Genomic DNA, 18,775 nt, shown 5'->3' on the forward strand with positions numbered 1-18,775 from the left:
GAGTAGTCAGAGTCAGAGCTTGAGCGATCAGAGTCTGAGTCAGAGCTTGAGCGTGGGCCTTGAAAATGAGGCGGACACATTGCAAGCATGATAGTGTTCTGTTGTAGTAAAAGAGATGCAGAAGATGCTGATATTTTCTTGATTTTGTCCTTCTTTGGGATCGGAAACTGTGCTCATAGATCACGTTTTGCAAGAATTTTGATTTTGGGTCGAAAGGCAGAAGTTCTTGCAAAGTGTTGTTTATTTCGTTGCATCGCCGACATGTACGAAAGTAACTTGTCCCACGCTGGCCATGTTATTAATCGCGAGGGGCTGAACAACAAGCTGAACAAGGTACCACGCTCTCACGGAAAAAGTATCGTAACGTTCGGTACACCACTGCAACAGCGCAGGTCGTACAATTTTGCCGCATTGAAGCCATTTTTGTTGCTGTGACGCGTTACTGCACTGCCACTCGGTTCAGGTAACTGTGACACGAGGGAGAGAATATGAATAACATTATAAATACTTAGCCATTGGTATGTACCAGTACAACCGATATTTATATCAAGATTATGCAAACCAAAAATTAATAATTGCAAGACGGAAGGACAAAGAATTGGCAACTTGACTGCAGCGTGCAGAAATCGATACGTATCGAGTGCGTTAAAGAAAATAGCTCGTAACTGCAAAGTGGGAAAATCGATGCATTGAGGGTGGTTGTACGCATCGATCAACTATTAGAGATGCCGGTTCCGAGTTAAGATGATCCGTAAGCAGACCGCCATGACCGTTGGTGCGATATTCTTCCTCTTTTCTCAGAGAGGGCGGCCCTTCGGCGAAGGAAACCGACAGGAACATTTCAGTTCTCTTGTCCAAGTAATCACACACGAAACACTTCGTTGATTCCATGTATTGCCATTCTGCTCAGTGTCTGCACATCCACCAGCCGCAGATCGGCTTTGTCCCACGTTTGCGGCATCCCGTTGGCGTCAAACCCGCTGAACCTGCAAACAATTCCTATGCGTTCAAGAACGTAAAGCAGAGGTAAATAATGCCTGCTTACAAAAAGCAATAATTGCGCATAGAGTGCCACTCATCCGGGTAGGTCAGAGTGCGCACCCAACGGGCATGCACAGACGTGACCTTTGCCAGCATCTCCGCGGTGACCGGCGGGAAGTTGTTGTTGACAGCGTGCATGAAGCGGCTGGTCATGTGCAGTTCGCCGTCGCTGCACATAAGAAAAAGCCGCGGAATGGTACTTTGTAGTTTGTCGATAGCGAGGGCGCCCCAAGGATCGGTGATTTTTCTCATGAATTTCCGCTCGCGCCTCGGTAGACGCCGATCAGGCATCAGATAACCAGGCTCTTCTTGAAAGATGTCGTATAACACTCGGCAAAAAACCTCAGCCACTGTGCAGTTCAGGAGCAGGATAGCATCGCAAGTGTCTCTATACGCCAGTAGACTGCTCACTGTCGGGTGCGTCAAGAGCGATGAAGGTTGCCCCGCAATGGTCCCCGGTCCACAGAAAGTGTGATCTTTGAGGACCAGTAACGGTAGCCTGATCTGCATGGTGGCTAACAAGTCACGTACAAGTGAGAAATGATTGTCAGGGAAAACGTTCACAAGGGTGAGACTGATTGTGGTGGCAGTTATGGTTCGGTAGAGCAGCGAGGCCGCTTTGAAGCAGTTGTCGCTGTCGGATTTCAGATCCCAGCAGGCATCTAGAGAGATGCTGATGTGTTCATGCATACGGGGGTTATTCAGCAGCAGCAACCATAGTGCACACACCCTGTCATAACAGTAATTAATGTATCAACATATTATCGTTAGGCAGAAGCCGCAGAACGATAAAGTCACCTAGGCAATCAGCTACCTACTCGTACAAATTTTAGATGGAGGAACACTCTGTTCTGTATGACGCTAGACATTTGCCTAAGGAAGTCAACGTAACCGAGCAGAATTTTACTATGGCTGCAGATATATAATACGATTTCGCACGTCTGACTCTGAACCACGGCGGGGCCCCCGGCAGCTTGATGAAGAGTTTTGGGTATTTAAAGACGACTCAGTCTAGCCGTTGTTTCGAGATTTGCTGCAGACGGACCGGAACTGCAGACTGTCACGGTTTTTGCTCCCACGGTTTTTCGGTTTCTTTATGTAGACCATAAAATGTTCATTTATTCCGTGCCCTTAGTATGGTTGACTGCAGATTTATTAATAAGTGACTGCTATGCGCCCCGACAAACCGGGCGCACAGAAATTGGCTATGCGCCTAATTTCCGGTCTCAGAAATATCGGCGATTTTCTGTTTTTCCGAAGATTTTTTATATTTTATTTGGCTTCTTTTATTTATCTAACCATTCCTTTTTCCTGTGGTATTGTCGAAACGCTATATTATTTGTTGATGTAAGATAAGTACCAGAATGCACCCAGACTTTAGGTAAGATCTATGCGCTTTCCAAAATAATATCTGTGCGCAGGAAATCTTTAGGTGATATCAGGGACCGACTCTATACATATAGAGTCGGTCCTGGTAATATCTATGCGCATGGACTTATGCCTCAACGTGTGAATTTATTTGCGATTGCTACAGCGTGCGATTTTGTGCGTACTTACAGCAATGGAATGGACTTCTGTGTCGTCCTAGATGACCTATAAGGCCATAACAGTTGTTACACATAGAACCTAATAAACCCGTGTTATTTGTTTGCTGTGAAGTTGCTAAAAACCATAATCTCCCAGACGAATTTCGTGATGTTTTGAACAACCTTTTCAATAAACCAGGTGATAAAAAGGGGATAAACAAAACGAAAATTAGCTACTCGCATTAAAGATCTCTCAAATTCTGCAGTTCACTCCCAAAATTTAGCACGGAAAATTACAAAATTGCGAATTTTTGAAGATTTCAATTCCAGCAGCGTGCTGCTGGAATGAAAATGTGCTCATTCTAGCACCCATTTCCTCCCTGAAAATAGCCCTTAAGTGTGTGTCGATTGAACCAAAACTGAAAAATTTGACATTTTGGAAAAATCCGTTAATAGTTGCACTGTAACTGATGCATCATGCAAACGCAAACAGGTGACGGTTTAATGCAGTTTCTGACGGCTGGTTGTTTCCTTCGGACTTGCAAGATAACTCCAACTCTTGCGTCTCGATCAATTATTGTTTAAACCAAACCAGCTTCAATAATTTAGGCGAACAAGCTGCTTTCTGTGACAACTTTTATCGCTGTCAAGAAATTTCATTACTCTGTACATGTGGAAACACGCTTACGAAACACGCTTATGAAACATTATAAGTTTACGTTGAGTAAGTGATAAGAATGCAAAATCGATTTTGTATGTTTTACTCCATAGCCGCCGCCTGAAGTTCTCCGGTGCTCGAGAACCGGCAGTTAGAATTTTGCCTTGTCCGGTTTCAAATTAAAAGGCATATTCTAAATTAGAAAATTTGCTGAATTTCTGATCATGTATCTTTGTGCATATATATAGGGCTTTTGCGTTAAATGTAATTGCTAATATCCTTACAAAGTCCATGCTTGGGAGATTCAGCAAAATTAGTGAGTCGAAGTCGATAGCACTCAAAGCTAGCGTTCAAGTCGATAGCGTCTGGCCTCTGGAACACAACCAGCGGTCAGCGGCTTACTTAAGTAACTAAACCAACAACTTTGGATGGTTGCACAGCTACACTGGCAGCAATGCTAAACTATCCTCTTATAAGGTATTAACCGTTAAAAAACAAGCCGTATATACTTAGTCTTTGTATGTGTAACGTATACAGTATCTTTATGTATGCATAACTCACTGCACTCTGCAGGGTTTTGCCCTCCGGAAAATACTAAACCACTCCCCTAAAATGAGCGAATCAAAGGCGTGTAACATTTTGGTTACAAATCTCCATAGACAAACCAAAAACAAGCCGTTAACACTATTCCTATGCGAAGACTAGTCTTCCTCTTTTCATAGTGTTAAGTCTGCATCTGTGTGCAGCCGACGGAAAATATAAGAGAACAAACCACCTGTCGCAGAGGCTTCGGAATGCTATTCAAAAGCCAGTCACCTATAAGAGCACATCTTCGCAACTGGGCAACCGATTCAGGAACGACTGCCGCGACTATAGATACAAGTATGCGAATGGCTTTGTTTATTGTGAAAATTGTTTTGCTTCCTACTGATCAACATTTGTCAGCAAACCTAATCTCCATGCTTGTCCGCAGCCCGTCTTCAGCTTTTCTGAAGTGAGGGGCGCAGGCAACGCTAAGAAAAGGCTGGCGCAGGTGAGCCATATCCTTTTATGTACGAGGTAGTTCAATGAAATCGGGTGGACCACAGAATTCTCATACCGTTTGGTTTTCATTTGCGAGTGCAAATCCAGGTGAGAAAAAATTTTTTCCACAATGAAAGGCGACAGGTCACCGATGGAAGCAGTTGGATGCAGTGCATCTACTTCAACATCTACAAGCAATAACAACGAGTTGGTGTACCTAAATAATAGTGACGTTGCGCAAACGCGCTTCTGGTGGCAGTTGCTTGTCGCTCGTCGCTTTTATCCAGTCTGCGCTCTGTCTCTGACAGATAAAGCACAGACTGGATAAAAGCGACAAGCAACTGCCACAAGAAGCGCGCTGCGCAACGTCACTAGTGTGTACAAGCTTGTCCGGTAATTTCTGACGAATCAATACAGCGAATTGCACAAAATTTGCGTGTTACGCCAAACTTGACACTACGGCGCGCCACGCCACAATGTTTAAACACGTAACTTGCATTGGCTGGCTGTTGGCTTGGTACACGCCATATAATTTTATTAAATAATAGGAACTGCCTGGCAGAAGGTGGCTAGAAAATGATAGGTGCACTAAGCCGCAATCTGACTGCGGAGCGCATTTAGGCAATTTGATGAACGTAGTGAAGTGGCCATCGTTATAAGCGCAAACTTCGCGGTAGCTGTACCTTTACGTAGGAAATTACCGGACAAGCTTGAAATGGTGAGTCTCAATTTCGGAGCTAGATTAGATTGGTTGGACTTTTTCCAGTTACGTCGGCTCTTGATAACTGGATGTCTTGAGGCTTGAACTGTGTGGAAGCGTTCAAGGTCAGTGTACGGAATGCCCGCGAAAGAAAATAATTTGCACGAGACTATGCGGAGAGAAGTGGTACTACTGTAGTCGTGCAAATTGTCTACTAGTGCACCCATCCATGGTTGACGGTTAACTTTAACGTGCACTGACAACCTTCCACGGTTGATTGTTATTTGTTAGGTAACTCGTACGTTCGTAACTTCGTACAGCGCTCAAAGAGTCCTAACAACATGAATGTGCTATTCGTAATTTCGTACCATTGTTCGGGACAATTACTCGGCGGGACATAACGCTGTGAGATCGCGTCATCGCGAGACTGTTTCGACACCATGACTGCTCGTATTTGAAGGAAATTATGTTGATTAAGTTTGCAAGGCATAAAAAAAACAGACAAGGAATCTAAGAAAAAACAATAAGAAACTAAGGACCTGGTTTTTTTAAACCTAATTAACCCTTTTAAAACACAGCACGTCGGACGCTCTCTCGGCAAATTTGTCCGTAATTCGAGTGCCCCAAGACGGATTGTCCGCGACTAAATGTCTAGGGGCAAAATGTCGCAAAGCAATAAAGTCTCAGAGCTGTATGCCCCAAGTCGAAATATCCCAGCGCCTGCATGTCCGGCGGCTGAATGTCTTCGCGGCAAAAAATCGTGCGTTGAATTTTAGTGAGGCGAAATGTCACACTCCCAAATTTCCAGTTTTCCGGGTCCGCTGAGAAAGCCTGCACTGCAATGTGCACGCTATTGTGTAATAAATGTAATTGTAGCCAGTACTACATGCTAGTGCGCCATAAATGGTGCAAGAGTGGCAAAGCACGTCACCCACAAAAAGATTATGGGTCAAATAAGGGAAAAACAAAGATTGGCAAAGCCTGCGAATCTGTAATTTTTTTGCTTTGCTTATGTTCGATTTCCCGTCGCTTTTACTTATATTACCAACAGGTGTCCTGCATGAGAGCAATAGTTTTTCGTAAGCCCTCCAGGAGGGACTGGATGAGCTTTCTAGAGAAGAAGCTCGAGAAGATTTATTGCCGCGAAGACATTCCGCCGCCGGACATGCAGGCGCTGGGATATTTCGACTTGGGGCATACAGCTCTGAGACTTTTTTGCTTTGCGACATTTTGCCGCTAGACATTTAGTCGCGGACAATCCGTCTTGGGGCACTCGAATTATGGACAAATTTGCCGAGAAAACGTCCGACGTGCTGGGTTTTAAAAGGGTTAATTAGTTTTCCTGTAAAGAAGCGGATTCTGTTCGCGAGGATAAGGGATAGCCGTTAGAAAAGTTGCACCACAGAGTCTGGTACACGGAAAAGCACGCATACGCTGCCGTAACGATTACGACGGTGTGTGGTGCCCGGCACTCGGCAGGCAACGGCCGGAAGTATAAGTGGTGCAACTTCATCTAAGGACTACACCAAAAAATTGCGGTACGGAATGCGGATGAACTGTTCCTAAAAGCGCTTTTAGCAAAACAGGAATATTTCTGTAAATTTTATTGAATAACGTGCTAACCTTCTCTGTTCGGTAATATAATGGAGCTTTCGTGGAGTATTCGATTGCCAATGGGGGGTAGGTCAATGCGGCTGGCCAGGTGCGTGTCCAGCATTTCCGCTAACGTAGCCACTGTCCACTGCGTCGTCACTTCATCTGTTGACTGGCTCAAGACAATAAACATGCAACCCGCCTGCTCGATACGCAGGTGAAATCGACAGCAGCGCCACATTACTAGTCCATCCATATTTCGTCGGAGGGCTTTACGAGCATGCTTAATCACCCGGAACTTGTCGGAGGCATCACTTAGAACAGCGTTCGCTCTGGCAAACGGGATAAAGTGTTTGGCATACAGCATACCACTGCGGCGCTGCAGCAAGGGCGGTCCTGTGGGTGGCAGCTGACTGGTTATCTGACCGTTGTAAACCAGTTGATCATGTCCTGCGGTGCGGATGTAAAACAGGTAGCAGAAATCACAACCCTGAAAGATCTCCAGCATAACGGCCGGTCGGAAGCGCAACGGTCCGTTCTCTTCATCACGGAGCGCGACAAATACTGGAATATTCTCGAAGCCGGCTTGTCTGGTGTCGTGGAAGAAGGGCAGTGGCCACACGGCGCCCGAGTGTATCCAACGAGCTTCAACTGTTTTGGAGTCGAAATGGATGAAGGCGTGATCGCCGTCCATGTCTTGAATATACCCCAGCCACCACGTGTCGTCAGAACGACGAACAGCGACGGTGTTCTGGTAGCTCATCTGGTTGGCCTCCACCAGCAGCGGCCGATACCGCGGCATTACCGGCCATAAGGAATCCATCACTCTACTCAGAATACGGCAAGGTTCAAAGCTCTATATCATCCAGCTGAATTTACCACCTAATTTGAAGCGGTCCAGAAGAAACACTGAAAGAGTTAACGAGGTACAGATACGAAACGTGTTGAAATAATAGATCGCCAAGATCGAAATTATTGTCGACGGAAATTCGACCGACAATAAGTCGAACAGTCACTATGCCGACACGTAAGGCCGTCACGCAGTCGAGATAGTGTTTTGCAGTCCTCTTAGTTTTCCTAGGTTTCTTAGATCCTTAGGTTTTTTTTCTGAGGTTTCTTGTGTTTTCTTATGTTCCTTAGTCATCGCCCTCGTGACGGTGGACTGGTCACGCTCGACGAAGTGTAGGTCGACATAGTCGGTGAGCCTTGCGGAACATTAATGTCTTTCTGTAAGTTGTAGCTACCCATGCAAGAAAAAGTGGAATCCTAAAATCACTTTAGAAAATAAAGTAATTTTGTACGCAAAGTCAATGGGAATCGCTGATAATCCAAAAATGAAGAAAGGAAGTTCTCCGCGCGCACGCCTATTTGCAGGTTACATTTTGTATGCTGACTGCGGTCAAGCAACTGAGAGTAACTTTGTAGTAAAGTGCCATTAACTGAATTTTTGCGAGAAATACAGGCACAGAGTTAACAACATTCTACACAATTATTGTTATAAAACATGCAGCATAGATCAAGTACGACTATCTGCTGATTATCTCGTATTATCTGCTGCTTCAGTACGCGTACTAGTACGAAATTACGAATAAATAGTATCTGTAGTGCTGGTGACCACATCGTTCACAGCCCGAGCTGCTGTGCATTTACAATGGGAAATTTCAAACTGGAAAACAAGTAAGTATTGTGCGGTAAATGAATAAAAGCTTTTGCTCAGCAGAAGCGAAGATATACGAGTACTCGTACATACTTACATCTAATCTAATCGTGCTTACCAGTGTTAATCTGCGCTGATGTACACAGAGTACTGTCACGTGGCGGTACACTATAAAAATTATAAGTCACGTTTGCGGTAAATTGGATCGTAAACTAAAAGTTAAAATTGAATCGTCACTGAAAGTTAAAACAGTTCCATTACCATTCCCGATTCAGTGCACACTCAGAACGTCTACTACGCGGTTCGAATGGCGATTGTTGCTGTGGAACTGAAAAATATTTCGCTACACGTTTTGTGCATACCGAAAAAATTCTGTTATCGAAGAAAGTTTAATTCCTCTCCCTTCGAGTGCGCTCGGTGCAAACTGCAAATTAGGATCCAAAGGACGCTTTACAAGAAATTACTAGTACTGTATACCGTACGGTAATTTCCCTACTCGTACTGTAGTTCGTAGAATTTCAGGATATCACGGATGAAATGTGCAACGCCTTGCGAAATTTCTCATTTTTTCTAAATTCCAAACCTGGTAGCAGGTAGTGGTTAGAGACCTCTAATATGAATTTGGCCTTTTGAACAGAACATTTGAAGTTTAGCTATCGTTATTTAACAGAATAATTTCATTCACTACTACCATTAGATTCTGCTGTTTTACAGTAAGAAGATTACCAAAAAATAATTTTATGATCTCAAGTCATTTCTTATCAGTTCTCACGGGCAGCCTGCTGATTAATTTCTTCAAGTTCTTGGGTTCTTAAAAGTTAATACCGTCTCGCACCTCGGCCAACCTTCGCCTATAAGACTAATCAAAACATAGTAAGCATGGAAAAGAACCCAAAGCCTGTCATTCTTGCAATAAACATATTTATAAAATTGAAGCGCCCTCTAATCGTACATACTAAACTAATAAATAATCGCACATTTTCGCTCTTCGGGCTTTCTTCTTAATCTTTTTGCAGTCAAGTGTTAACTGTTAACCCATTGGACTCCATGTGGCATGTGCTCTTCAGTCTCCACGCCAGCTAAGTGCACTACAATTTCCAAATAAGAAACGTTTTTCCTAAAATCCTATCTAAACGATTATAGTGGAGCTTAGTTCTGTTTCAAAATTCCACGGGCCCGAAAAAACATTTACCTTTATCTGCACTCAAATCTGGGAGCACGCATTTCGGGGAATATAGAGCACCAATGATATATGTAATTATTCAACCGTGGCGATATCCAGCAGTAATAGCAATACACGCGTCGAAGCTATAACAGTCAGCAGCAGTAATTTGCACAATAAGCCAAAATAGAAGGAATTCGATGCTGTGTAACAGAAAATAAGTACAGCAATTATAATCGGCGCGCGTCCTGATCAAGCAACTGTCACAAAGTATATAATTTTGTTTTGGCAAACGCAAATAACAGTTTAAAGGAGCTCAGTAAAGGCGAATATGCATCAGCATTCATGGATGTAGAAATTACTGCTCCGTTCGTGCAGATCATGTATGTTGGAAATGTATGTACCTAGAAATGCCCTACTCAAGTAGTGATACAGTATTACGTTAAGCATATGCATACAGAGACTACGGGGAGATTATTGGCAGCTAAAGTATTGCTGTGCTCAGTGTGCTGCAGTCCTTGCTGTGCTGTCCTATTAATATCGTTCCCGAGGGACAGATAGCGTGGGGCGCGCAGCAGTGCACGGTGTGCACCGCACACTGCACAGTGCACAGGCTGCCACTAGTGGCATTAACTCTATAACGTCGAGCTGATGCCGGTTAAGTGGCTGCCGGTTGCGTGTGCTTTCACGCTTCCAGGCATGTCGATCTCACAATCCTGGGTCACTATAAATATTAAACAATTTCAAAGAACAATACTAAAATGATAAAATTATATCGAACACTATCCTAGACTCCTAGTACATCTTGTACACATATCGGTGCTATTCACTTTGATTGAAAGTTAATTGAACAAACCTCACTTATTCAATAATATAATATATATAGTCGGGCTTGTAAACAGGTTTCTTTACACTCACATCTGGCGGCACAATCAAGAAAAATTAAAGAGATTCTTTCTATACATATTTTCAAAATTCATATTTCCTATTCTCACCAATACCCCGATTCATATTTGCTTTCTATTTATTTTTTGCTATTTCCACCACCTTTTAACCGCGTTTTGGCTAATCGCACCACGTTTTGGCTTTTCAAAAATATTTTTTACACACCACCGGTCCACCATTGGATATCGTCACCACCTTTCTACACCTCATTTTGTCTACTCCCATCTCCTTAGATATGGGCAACGGCGATCACTGGGTCCTTATGAAACGGTCAACCGCAAAAAATGGTTGCGACTGTAGCGAAAGCAAGATGACCGCGGGCCATCAACGGTATGCCGATCGCCATTCGGCGACTTTTTCAGCGCTGCAGCGACGGCATGCACAATGGCACATAAACAGTCGCTTCGTGTGGGCATAGGACGAGAATTTCCCGCCAGTCACCGCCGACATGCTAGCAAAGGTCGCGACTGTGGACGCTCGTTCGGTGCGCAGGATCAGTGCAGAAACTATCTTCTAGTGTGCGCCGGCCGACCTAATCATTTCGCATTCGGCATTCAAGAAGAAGAAGAAATTTATTCCAGCGCTCTCAGCCTGGTAGAGGCATTATTTCGCCAATGCCATTTTCTCGTTAGTTAAAGAACAAATTGTTTAAACAGTGGAGTAGAAAAAAAAACACGGATAATATGAGGAAAACAGGTGCGACAAACAGAGCCGACAGTCAGAACAAGTTCAGATGTAGCAAAGAAAACGCTTAAGCCTAGTTAATCCGTCGGCAATAGACACAAAGTTCCGGTATGCACCTCTTGCGCATCCTTCAAAACATAAAAAAACAAACTTCGAGATACAAAACAACATATTATCGCGTTCTCCTACAGTGTACTTCTGCCTTAATGTTTCAAGAAAAGGTTCCGTAGGTCCATCGCTTTTTGTAAATCTTCGGTAAGATTATCCCGGAATGCTTCATGTCATGCCGCAAAAACAAAAACCCGCTCAGCAGCAAAAAACCCGCTCTTTGTATCCTCTGCCATCCTTTGCAGGTATAGCGGCTGCATTAGATTGTGCGAGCAGGTTACCACGTAAGAAGTGGCATTTCGTATCCGAGAAAGCTTGCACGCCAGGAAGGATCGGCTTTATCGTAAATGTTTGACCTTTACCACATGTATATTTTGTGTTCCACCTTTGACTTGTATTCAGATCAAGTTGTACCGTGTACGCAGCAATGCAGCTTATCCTACAGTTTGTAGAGTTCATTTAATGATCACGTTAACTTGGATAGAATGCTTATTTTACCGGCAGGCATCCGGATTTTAAATAATATTCTCGATGTAAATTAAGAAATTTATCTAACAGTAACTTTGACTTGCTTGGATTTCTGATCCAATCAGCAACTGACAATCCAATCACGGCCAACGTCCACGGCGCTTGAAAAGAATTAATCAAAAACTGGAGCGTGCCACATGGTAAACGCTCAAGACCCGGAAAATAATGTCAAGCAGAACGGACAGTAAAACATTAATGCGTAACGTTCTTTGTGTTTTTCGGAAGCAGGTCTCAGGAAAAGCTAGAAGATACGCATTGTTTTCCACAACTCCAGAAGCGGCGGCAACGTCTACCACGGGATGATTGGGAGCAGCGATGAAGGCTACGTTGACCGACGTGCTTGAGAAGCATCTAACCAGCCGGGATATTTCTCCATTCCATTCATCCGATACCGAGAGGCCCGTTTACACGCAGCCGGTTAGCAACCTGCCGTGTAACTCTTCGTGCTGCATTTTATATAATTAGCTGATAACGGTAGAAGAGATCTTGCGTGTGCAGTGCATATTGCCTAATTATGACAATTATGATTAGTTTTGTTCCGTTTTGCAACAGGGTGTGCGCATAGTGGCAGCAGCTGTTGGATAGTCCCCGCATGGCAGAGCAAAGCGAGTTGCCTACGAATTCTGGCTTCTCGTTGCTCGTCTTGCGAGACGTAGCCAGCGCCAAACCGTAGTATATCAACCGCTACAACCCGGCGACCTTAAAGCACCCGGCAGCGATGGATGCCGTAGTGTATAAACACATCATCGGCGACGACATTGTGCTGCTCAACTGGACCGTCGGCGACCTCTTCGGCCCGACAGCGTACAATGTATTCAAGCATGAGCCCAATCGCGTTTGCCTGATCACGAACTTCTTCAAGCGGGAGTCGCATCTGAACAGTGTCAATAAATAAATCACTAATTCGCGGAAGTCTTTGCGCTGCACCGAAGGCCGATCGCGCATGTTCGCGGGCTTCATGCACACTTTGAACGGCCGCTTCCCGCCGGTCACGGAGGAGATGCTTGCAATTAAAGGTCACGGCGGTGCGTGCGCGCTTGGTGCGTAAGCTGGTCTATCCCGAGAAGTGAGATAAATAGATCAACTACAAGCACGTAGCAAAATTAGAATAAACAAGCTTGTAAAATTAGCAAGACGAGAAAACTTCGAAAGAACGTACGGAAATAGAAAAGTGGTGAACCGCACTGGAGTCTTTCGTTGGTCTGGATTTTTGCAGAAATCCAAATCACTCGTTGCTAGTTGGAATTCCAGCACGCTTAAAATGTACTGTTTAATTGACAAGTTGTACTGTATAAATGTGCTATGACACAGTGTTATGTGCAAAGTACACTATCTGCATGGTTAAAATAAGCACTTTCTGGTTTGCCGCAGCGAGGTATAAATACGAGGTTCTTTTCTTCCCGGTCTTGCTTTCGTAATTCTGCAGGTGGCTGTGATGTTCATGACTGGAACGTACAGTACACTGAAGAATATTTCTTTAATAATAATAAGTAGCTGCAGATATTAAGCGTATATGATGCACCATTATCATTTATCAACCTTAAAACCTTGTTAAAAAAATATCGCAAATGTTAAGAAAGATTTCAACCAAGCACACAGCAAACCCCGTTCCGTTTTCAGCGCAGGCAACCAACACCTGTCTTTTTAACAGAATGTTAAAAAGGTTTTTGCGACAAACAACAACTTATTACATGCGGCCCAGTTCTTCCTTAAAGCTGTTCAAGTCCCAGCTTTGTGGATCTGGAGAAACGGGAAGAATTTCGTCCGGCTGGAGAACCACGTTCTCTCCCGCAACGTTCTCGTCCACAACGTTCTCGTCCACAACGTTCTCGTCCACAACGTTCTCGTCCACAACGTTCTCGTCCACAACGTTCTCGTCCACACCGTTCTCGTCCACACCGTTGTCGTCCACACCGTTGTCGTCCACACCGTTGTCGTCCACACCGTTGTCGTCCACACCGTTGTCGTCCACACCGTTGTCGTCCACAACGTTCTCGTCCACAACGTTCTCGTCCACAACGTTCTCGTCCACAACGTTCTCGTCCACAACGTTCTCGTCCACAACGTTCTCGTCCACAACGTTCTCGTCCACAACGTTCTCGTCCACAACGTTCTCGTCCACAACGTTCTCGTCCACAACGTTCTCGTCCACAACGTTCTCGTCCACAACGTTCTCGTCCACAACGTTCTCGTCCACAACGTTCTCGCCCACAACGTTCTCTTTCATCACTTCCACCACGGTATCATCCTGTGGCGCCATTGCTCCGGATGGACCAGCCTGAGACTGCCCAAAGCCGGCAGCTGAATTGGCATGTGCTTGAAGAGACGCCGGGGTCTTTCGAACGTTAAAGGGGCGGCGACGGGCGCTCTTTCGCTTTCTGGCGGCACGAGTCTTGCACGGGGCAACCGACGAAGAAGACGAAACAGCGCTCTCGTCTGGCAATTCCCAGTCTTCGTCATCTCCCGGGTCCGATGCAGAGACAGAGGTGCTGGCCGGTCCGTTACTGTCTCCATTTCCTGCCGCCGGCTCACTGGTCTGGGTGGCGGGACCGCGTGAAAGGGCGTCGGAGGGGCGCGAGAAATCCTTCCGTTTCAGCGCCTTCTTGGAGGTCGATTTGCGCGGTTTCTTCTCCGAACGGCTCTTATTCGTCGCTTTACCGGTAATTTTCAAGCCGCAATCGTTTTCTATCAAGATACCGTCGTCAGCACACGAAACTGTTAAACGAACATCCGGAATTTTATTAAAATTTAAATTTGGGAAAACTTACCGTTTTCTTCTGGTGGCCAAAACAGGAAACGAATTTCCTGTCGGCGGTAAGAAGTATTCAACTCCCTACAAACAGCACAACCTTCATAATGTATATAGATGTTAAAACAAAACCAGCATAGAAAAAAACTGGTGTAGAAAACTGGCTTCGGATTTCAGTTGTTTTCTTCGAAAATACTAAGTTCTACATGCGGAAGTCAACTTTGCCGGTGCCAAAACGCGACACGGTCAAAAATCTTTTTTTTGCGGAATTTTAATTAAGCTTTTTATACATTTGCATCGTATCATGATTCATCTGTTCAGCGCCAGAATATGTTTTAAAATTGCCCGTAAACCGGCTGTATCAGACCCACTCCTTCCTCGTTCTGCAGCCTAGTTCTGGCGAAATATGTAAAACATTGTTCTTTTTTCGTACATGACAACCCACATATAGCAGGCCACACAACGTCGGGCACTTGATATCGAACCGGAAAGACTGCCCGCCGAGAATTATGGCCGAACAATAGAGACACGGCAAACAGCTCTGACGTGCGCATGTCTGTATGCCGACGCGAAGTAATATTAATTACGTGCCAGATCAGAAATCTGCCCGGTGCTATCACGTTTTTTCTCTATTCTTTCTCGTACTGTTGTCGAGAAAAGTCCAATTAGACATACCGCAGAGAGTCCTTCCCAGATTCTCGAGAAATCCCGTCCGCTGCAGAGAAGTATACGGCTGTCAAACCCGGCAAGCTGCGGTCGATAACCAGTGCAGCCGAGTGGTTGACGAGGGCATCTAAGGCTGTGTTGTTCAGAATGTCCAGCACTTGTGCGGCGACTGGATCGTTCTGGCCACGGAGCACGGTATCCAGCTCCTTCAGATCGGAATCCAGTTTTTTTTCTACAATGTAAAAAAAAATTAATTTAACACAAACCCGTTCACCAACAAGAACACAAATGTAAGTAACAGTAATTGTGTAAAAGTCAGCGTAAGTGCTGGAGTTAGGCCCAGCAGGCACACTAAGAGCGCTCGGGGTGTGTGGCCACTGCACTACAGTAAGAAGGAAAAGCTCATATTATTACGAAACAAAGCAAAGGGGAACGAAAATTTTTCGAAGCTTTTTCTGACCAGTGTAACAATTTAAACTCCTACCAATCTGCATTAAAATGTATAGGTTCTGTGCATTTAGCACCGGAATCCGTCGCCCTTCCACGACACACAGCTCCGAGCCATTCAGTTCTTGGCCGCTGATGTTGGTGACGGCATTCTCGGCATCACGAGGATCGTAAAAGATGACTAATCCGGAGCGAGATGAATCGGAATTATTGAAGATGAAAATGTTTTTAATTTTCCCGATTTTTTCGAACACCTGGCGGAGGGCGCCGTCTGCGACTGTTTGTGCAATTCCGGTCAATAGGACGGGATAATCCTCCGCTTTGTACGTAATTTTCAGAGAGTCATTCTTTTCTGTTAGTAACACAGTGCCATTAACACATGAACAAGTTATACAGTACGCATTTTCTGCCTTATTAAAAAGACAAAAATTGGAAATTAAAATCTAGAGATTAATTTCATTATTAACTAATTACTTTATTTTATTATTTTACTTATTTCTTATTTTACCGTTTTATTGTTTTTTGATTTTGTGATTTTATTATTTTATTATTTTATTATTTTATTATTTTATTATTTTATTATTTTATTATTTTATTATTTTATTATTTTATTATTTTATTATTTTATTATTTTATTATTTTATTATTTTATTATTTTATTATTTTATTATTTTATTATTTTATTATTTTATTATTTTTTTATTATTTTATTATTTTATTATTTTATTATTTTATTATTTTATTATTTTATTATTTTTATTATTTTATTATTTTATTATTTTATTTTTTAAAAATTATTCTATTATTTTATTATTATTTTATTATTATTCTAGTGATTACCTTTATTAATAAATTGATTTCTTTAACAGTTTTCACATGTCATTTTATCATTTCGTCGGAACAGCTTGCCAAGTTGAGGTAACCCATTAAAAATACTACGCACTAAAATACAATCATTCAAAATTAAAAATCGTCTATTTCAGTAAGCATTTATCGAAATAGCAGTTCGAAAACTGATATACTAGTAGTCTTACCAATATAGTAATTAACTTAATCATAATTCTAATTGATAAATACAAAAATAATGAGATTTCTAATTACGCAGGCAGAATCGTTGCACTTCAGAGCTAGAAAATTAAAAATGAACAGTAGCCCACAAATCACAGAATCCTGCTAAACAAATCAACACGGGATAAAAAATAATTTAAAAACGAAAAACACAGGGAAGTAGAGACTCATTTGGAAACTATGAAAATATCGTTTAAATAAACAAACAAACAGTTGCAAACAATACGCATGGCACAAACCCTGACAGGTAGTGCAGAAGTAGTTGTTGATGCGATTCCCCTCCGTATGCGTAACGCCCACACAATCTCCGTGGAACCATTCATCGCATTTTTCGCATTGTCTGCTAGAGCCCTGCAACGTACTGGTAAATCCGAACCGCTCCGAATCCACTCCGATTTTCGGAGCGGATTGGACGGATTTGTTTTAAAAATATTCGGATCGGAGTGGTTTCGAGCTTGCCTCGAATAGATCGGATTCGGATGTAATTATGACCTGAATTATCCGAAATAAAATTATATTTCAACTAATTTTTATAGAATTTCCATAATTTTAGGACAAAAAGTATCGTCAGCTTCAGCTCCGCGCGAGGCTCCTTTGTGATTCGGTAAAGCACTAAACGTAACTACTTATTACGTTAACTTTAGTTACTCTGTACCCTTTGTTAGAGGCGAAGCTTGTTCAATCAAAGAAAGAAATCCGAATTACAACTTTTATGAGTTTTTTGTTGAGAACTAAAAGAGATGCCACTAACACGTGAAAGCAACAGCCAGAAACTGTGGTTTTTGCGATGGCAAAAAGATCAAAATTTTCGGAATTCGCAACTCGAAAACGCTCAGGTATGAGCAATCTATGGCTAAGACGACGCAAAATTTAAACTTAGATTACATAAAAATCAAATAAACGTTCCGAAGATTTTGAAAATTGAAAATTTTGATGATAACTTGGCGTGCGCTATCTTTAATTGTTGCAGCGGATAGTATAGGTATTTTAGATTTTTCTGAAACGAGATAAAAAAATATGACAAAAATTTTCGGAGCGGATCGGACTGGATTCGGATTTGTAAAAAACATTTACGGATCGGAGTGGTCGGAGTATGATTTTGAAAATTCGGAGTCGGACTGGGTTCGGAGAAAAATTTATTAGTTCGGATCGGGCTGGACGAAGTTTTCGACTCCGTTGCAGGGCACTATTGTCTGCAACAACGGATACACACACCATCACTGTGTGTTTGACGGGAGAACGGCGGAGAGAGCGCTGGCCAGACTTACATCATGAACCCATCGGTCGCAGCACTACGGCACACACAGTAGAGGACCGAATCCATCTTGCACACGAATAATCAGCGCGCGTGGATACCTTCCGTAAAAAAATTTCTGATATTACACGGAAAAATGCTACGCCAACAGAGGAGTAAATACAAGAATTATCTTAAGGATAAATTGATCACTGAAATGTCAACTCGAATGGCAGAAAACTGGAACTCAAGAAAAAGTCGATGAATAATGGACAGCAACGTGCACTACACAGCAATGCATACCCAGTTTTGGGCTTTCTGCTGGCGGTGTGTAGCCAGCGCCCAGCGGAACTGCAGCAGCTCGTAGTCACCGTTACTCGGTGCGGGCGCTTAGTCAGACTGAACCTTTAGCTACGTTCTATGAACTTCTATCCCTCGTGAAAATGTATAAGTTTTTTTGTAACAATCTTTGAACAGCGGCTTTACCTTTTTGTGCCGTAAAAGTTAGTGTAGAACTTATAATTCCCAACTTAATTTGGAACTCGTTTTTAGAAGTTTCATTGTACTGTATTCAGAACTTTTGCTTTATCATTGTCAGAAACTTTATTGCAACTTTTGTCGCACATTACTCGTAATTTTGGACATACTTCAATTCAACGCACAAAGATGGCACTGAAATTACAGAAAAAAACCACAAATAAACATCAAACTATCGTCTGAGTGCTGCACTTGCTGTTTTAAAACACAGAAATTTAGAAAGAAAGAATATACTGCAAAATTCAAAAATTAAACCACAAAAAGCCTGTTTCGGTTCCGAGTCGACTCCAGTCCATCAAATGGGCAATGAAGTCCGGTAGTTTCCTAAAAAACGGGAAAATATTTACCACAAATTAATAATTTTGGTCTGCACGTACACAAATTCAGTTACTTAACAATTAACTCCACACCAACTTACTCAATTTACTCAACGTCTAAATCCAGTTTGT

General features: G+C 42.9%; 2 protein-coding genes across 11 annotated transcripts; both read right to left on the bottom strand.

Moving 5' to 3' along the window:
* Positions 1-328: 328 nt before the first annotated feature.
* LOC129600812 (uncharacterized) lies at positions 329-9,850 on the bottom strand. 10 transcript variants are annotated; one of them, XM_055499414.1, is made up of 8 exons: positions 9,391-9,850; positions 8,317-8,366; positions 6,572-7,450; positions 4,932-5,054; positions 4,325-4,436; positions 2,599-2,634; positions 1,046-1,771; positions 329-986 (listed from the first exon to the last, which is right to left on the bottom strand). In XM_055499414.1, exons 3-8 carry the CDS (start codon positions 7,362-7,364, stop codon positions 863-865), a joined length of 1,914 nt encoding a protein of 637 aa, XP_055355389.1. In that variant the 5' UTR covers positions 7,365-7,450; positions 8,317-8,366; positions 9,391-9,850; the 3' UTR covers positions 329-862. The 10 variants fall into 10 exon arrangements, with proteins under 10 accessions (XP_055355389.1, XP_055355385.1, XP_055355388.1 ...); XM_055499410.1 differs by having other exon boundaries at positions 6,572-7,807; XM_055499413.1 differs by having other exon boundaries at positions 8,317-9,286.
* A 3,462-nt stretch (positions 9,851-13,312) lies between these two features.
* LOC129600804 (uncharacterized) lies at positions 13,313-16,859 on the bottom strand. The gene is made up of 5 exons (XM_055499400.1): positions 16,795-16,859; positions 15,525-15,839; positions 15,050-15,272; positions 14,394-14,458; positions 13,313-14,310 (listed from the first exon to the last, which is right to left on the bottom strand). The coding sequence occupies exons 2-5, from the start codon at positions 15,532-15,534 to the stop codon at positions 13,313-13,315; spliced, it is 1,296 nt and encodes a 431-aa protein (XP_055355375.1). The 5' UTR covers positions 15,535-15,839; positions 16,795-16,859.
* Positions 16,860-18,775: the final 1,916 nt, after the last annotated feature.

This window comes from Paramacrobiotus metropolitanus, unplaced genomic scaffold (assembly GCF_019649055.1).
Source record: "Paramacrobiotus metropolitanus isolate TYO unplaced genomic scaffold, Prichtersi_v1.0 Parri_scaffold0000197, whole genome shotgun sequence".
Lineage (NCBI taxonomy): Eukaryota > Metazoa > Tardigrada > Eutardigrada > Parachela > Macrobiotidae > Paramacrobiotus > Paramacrobiotus metropolitanus.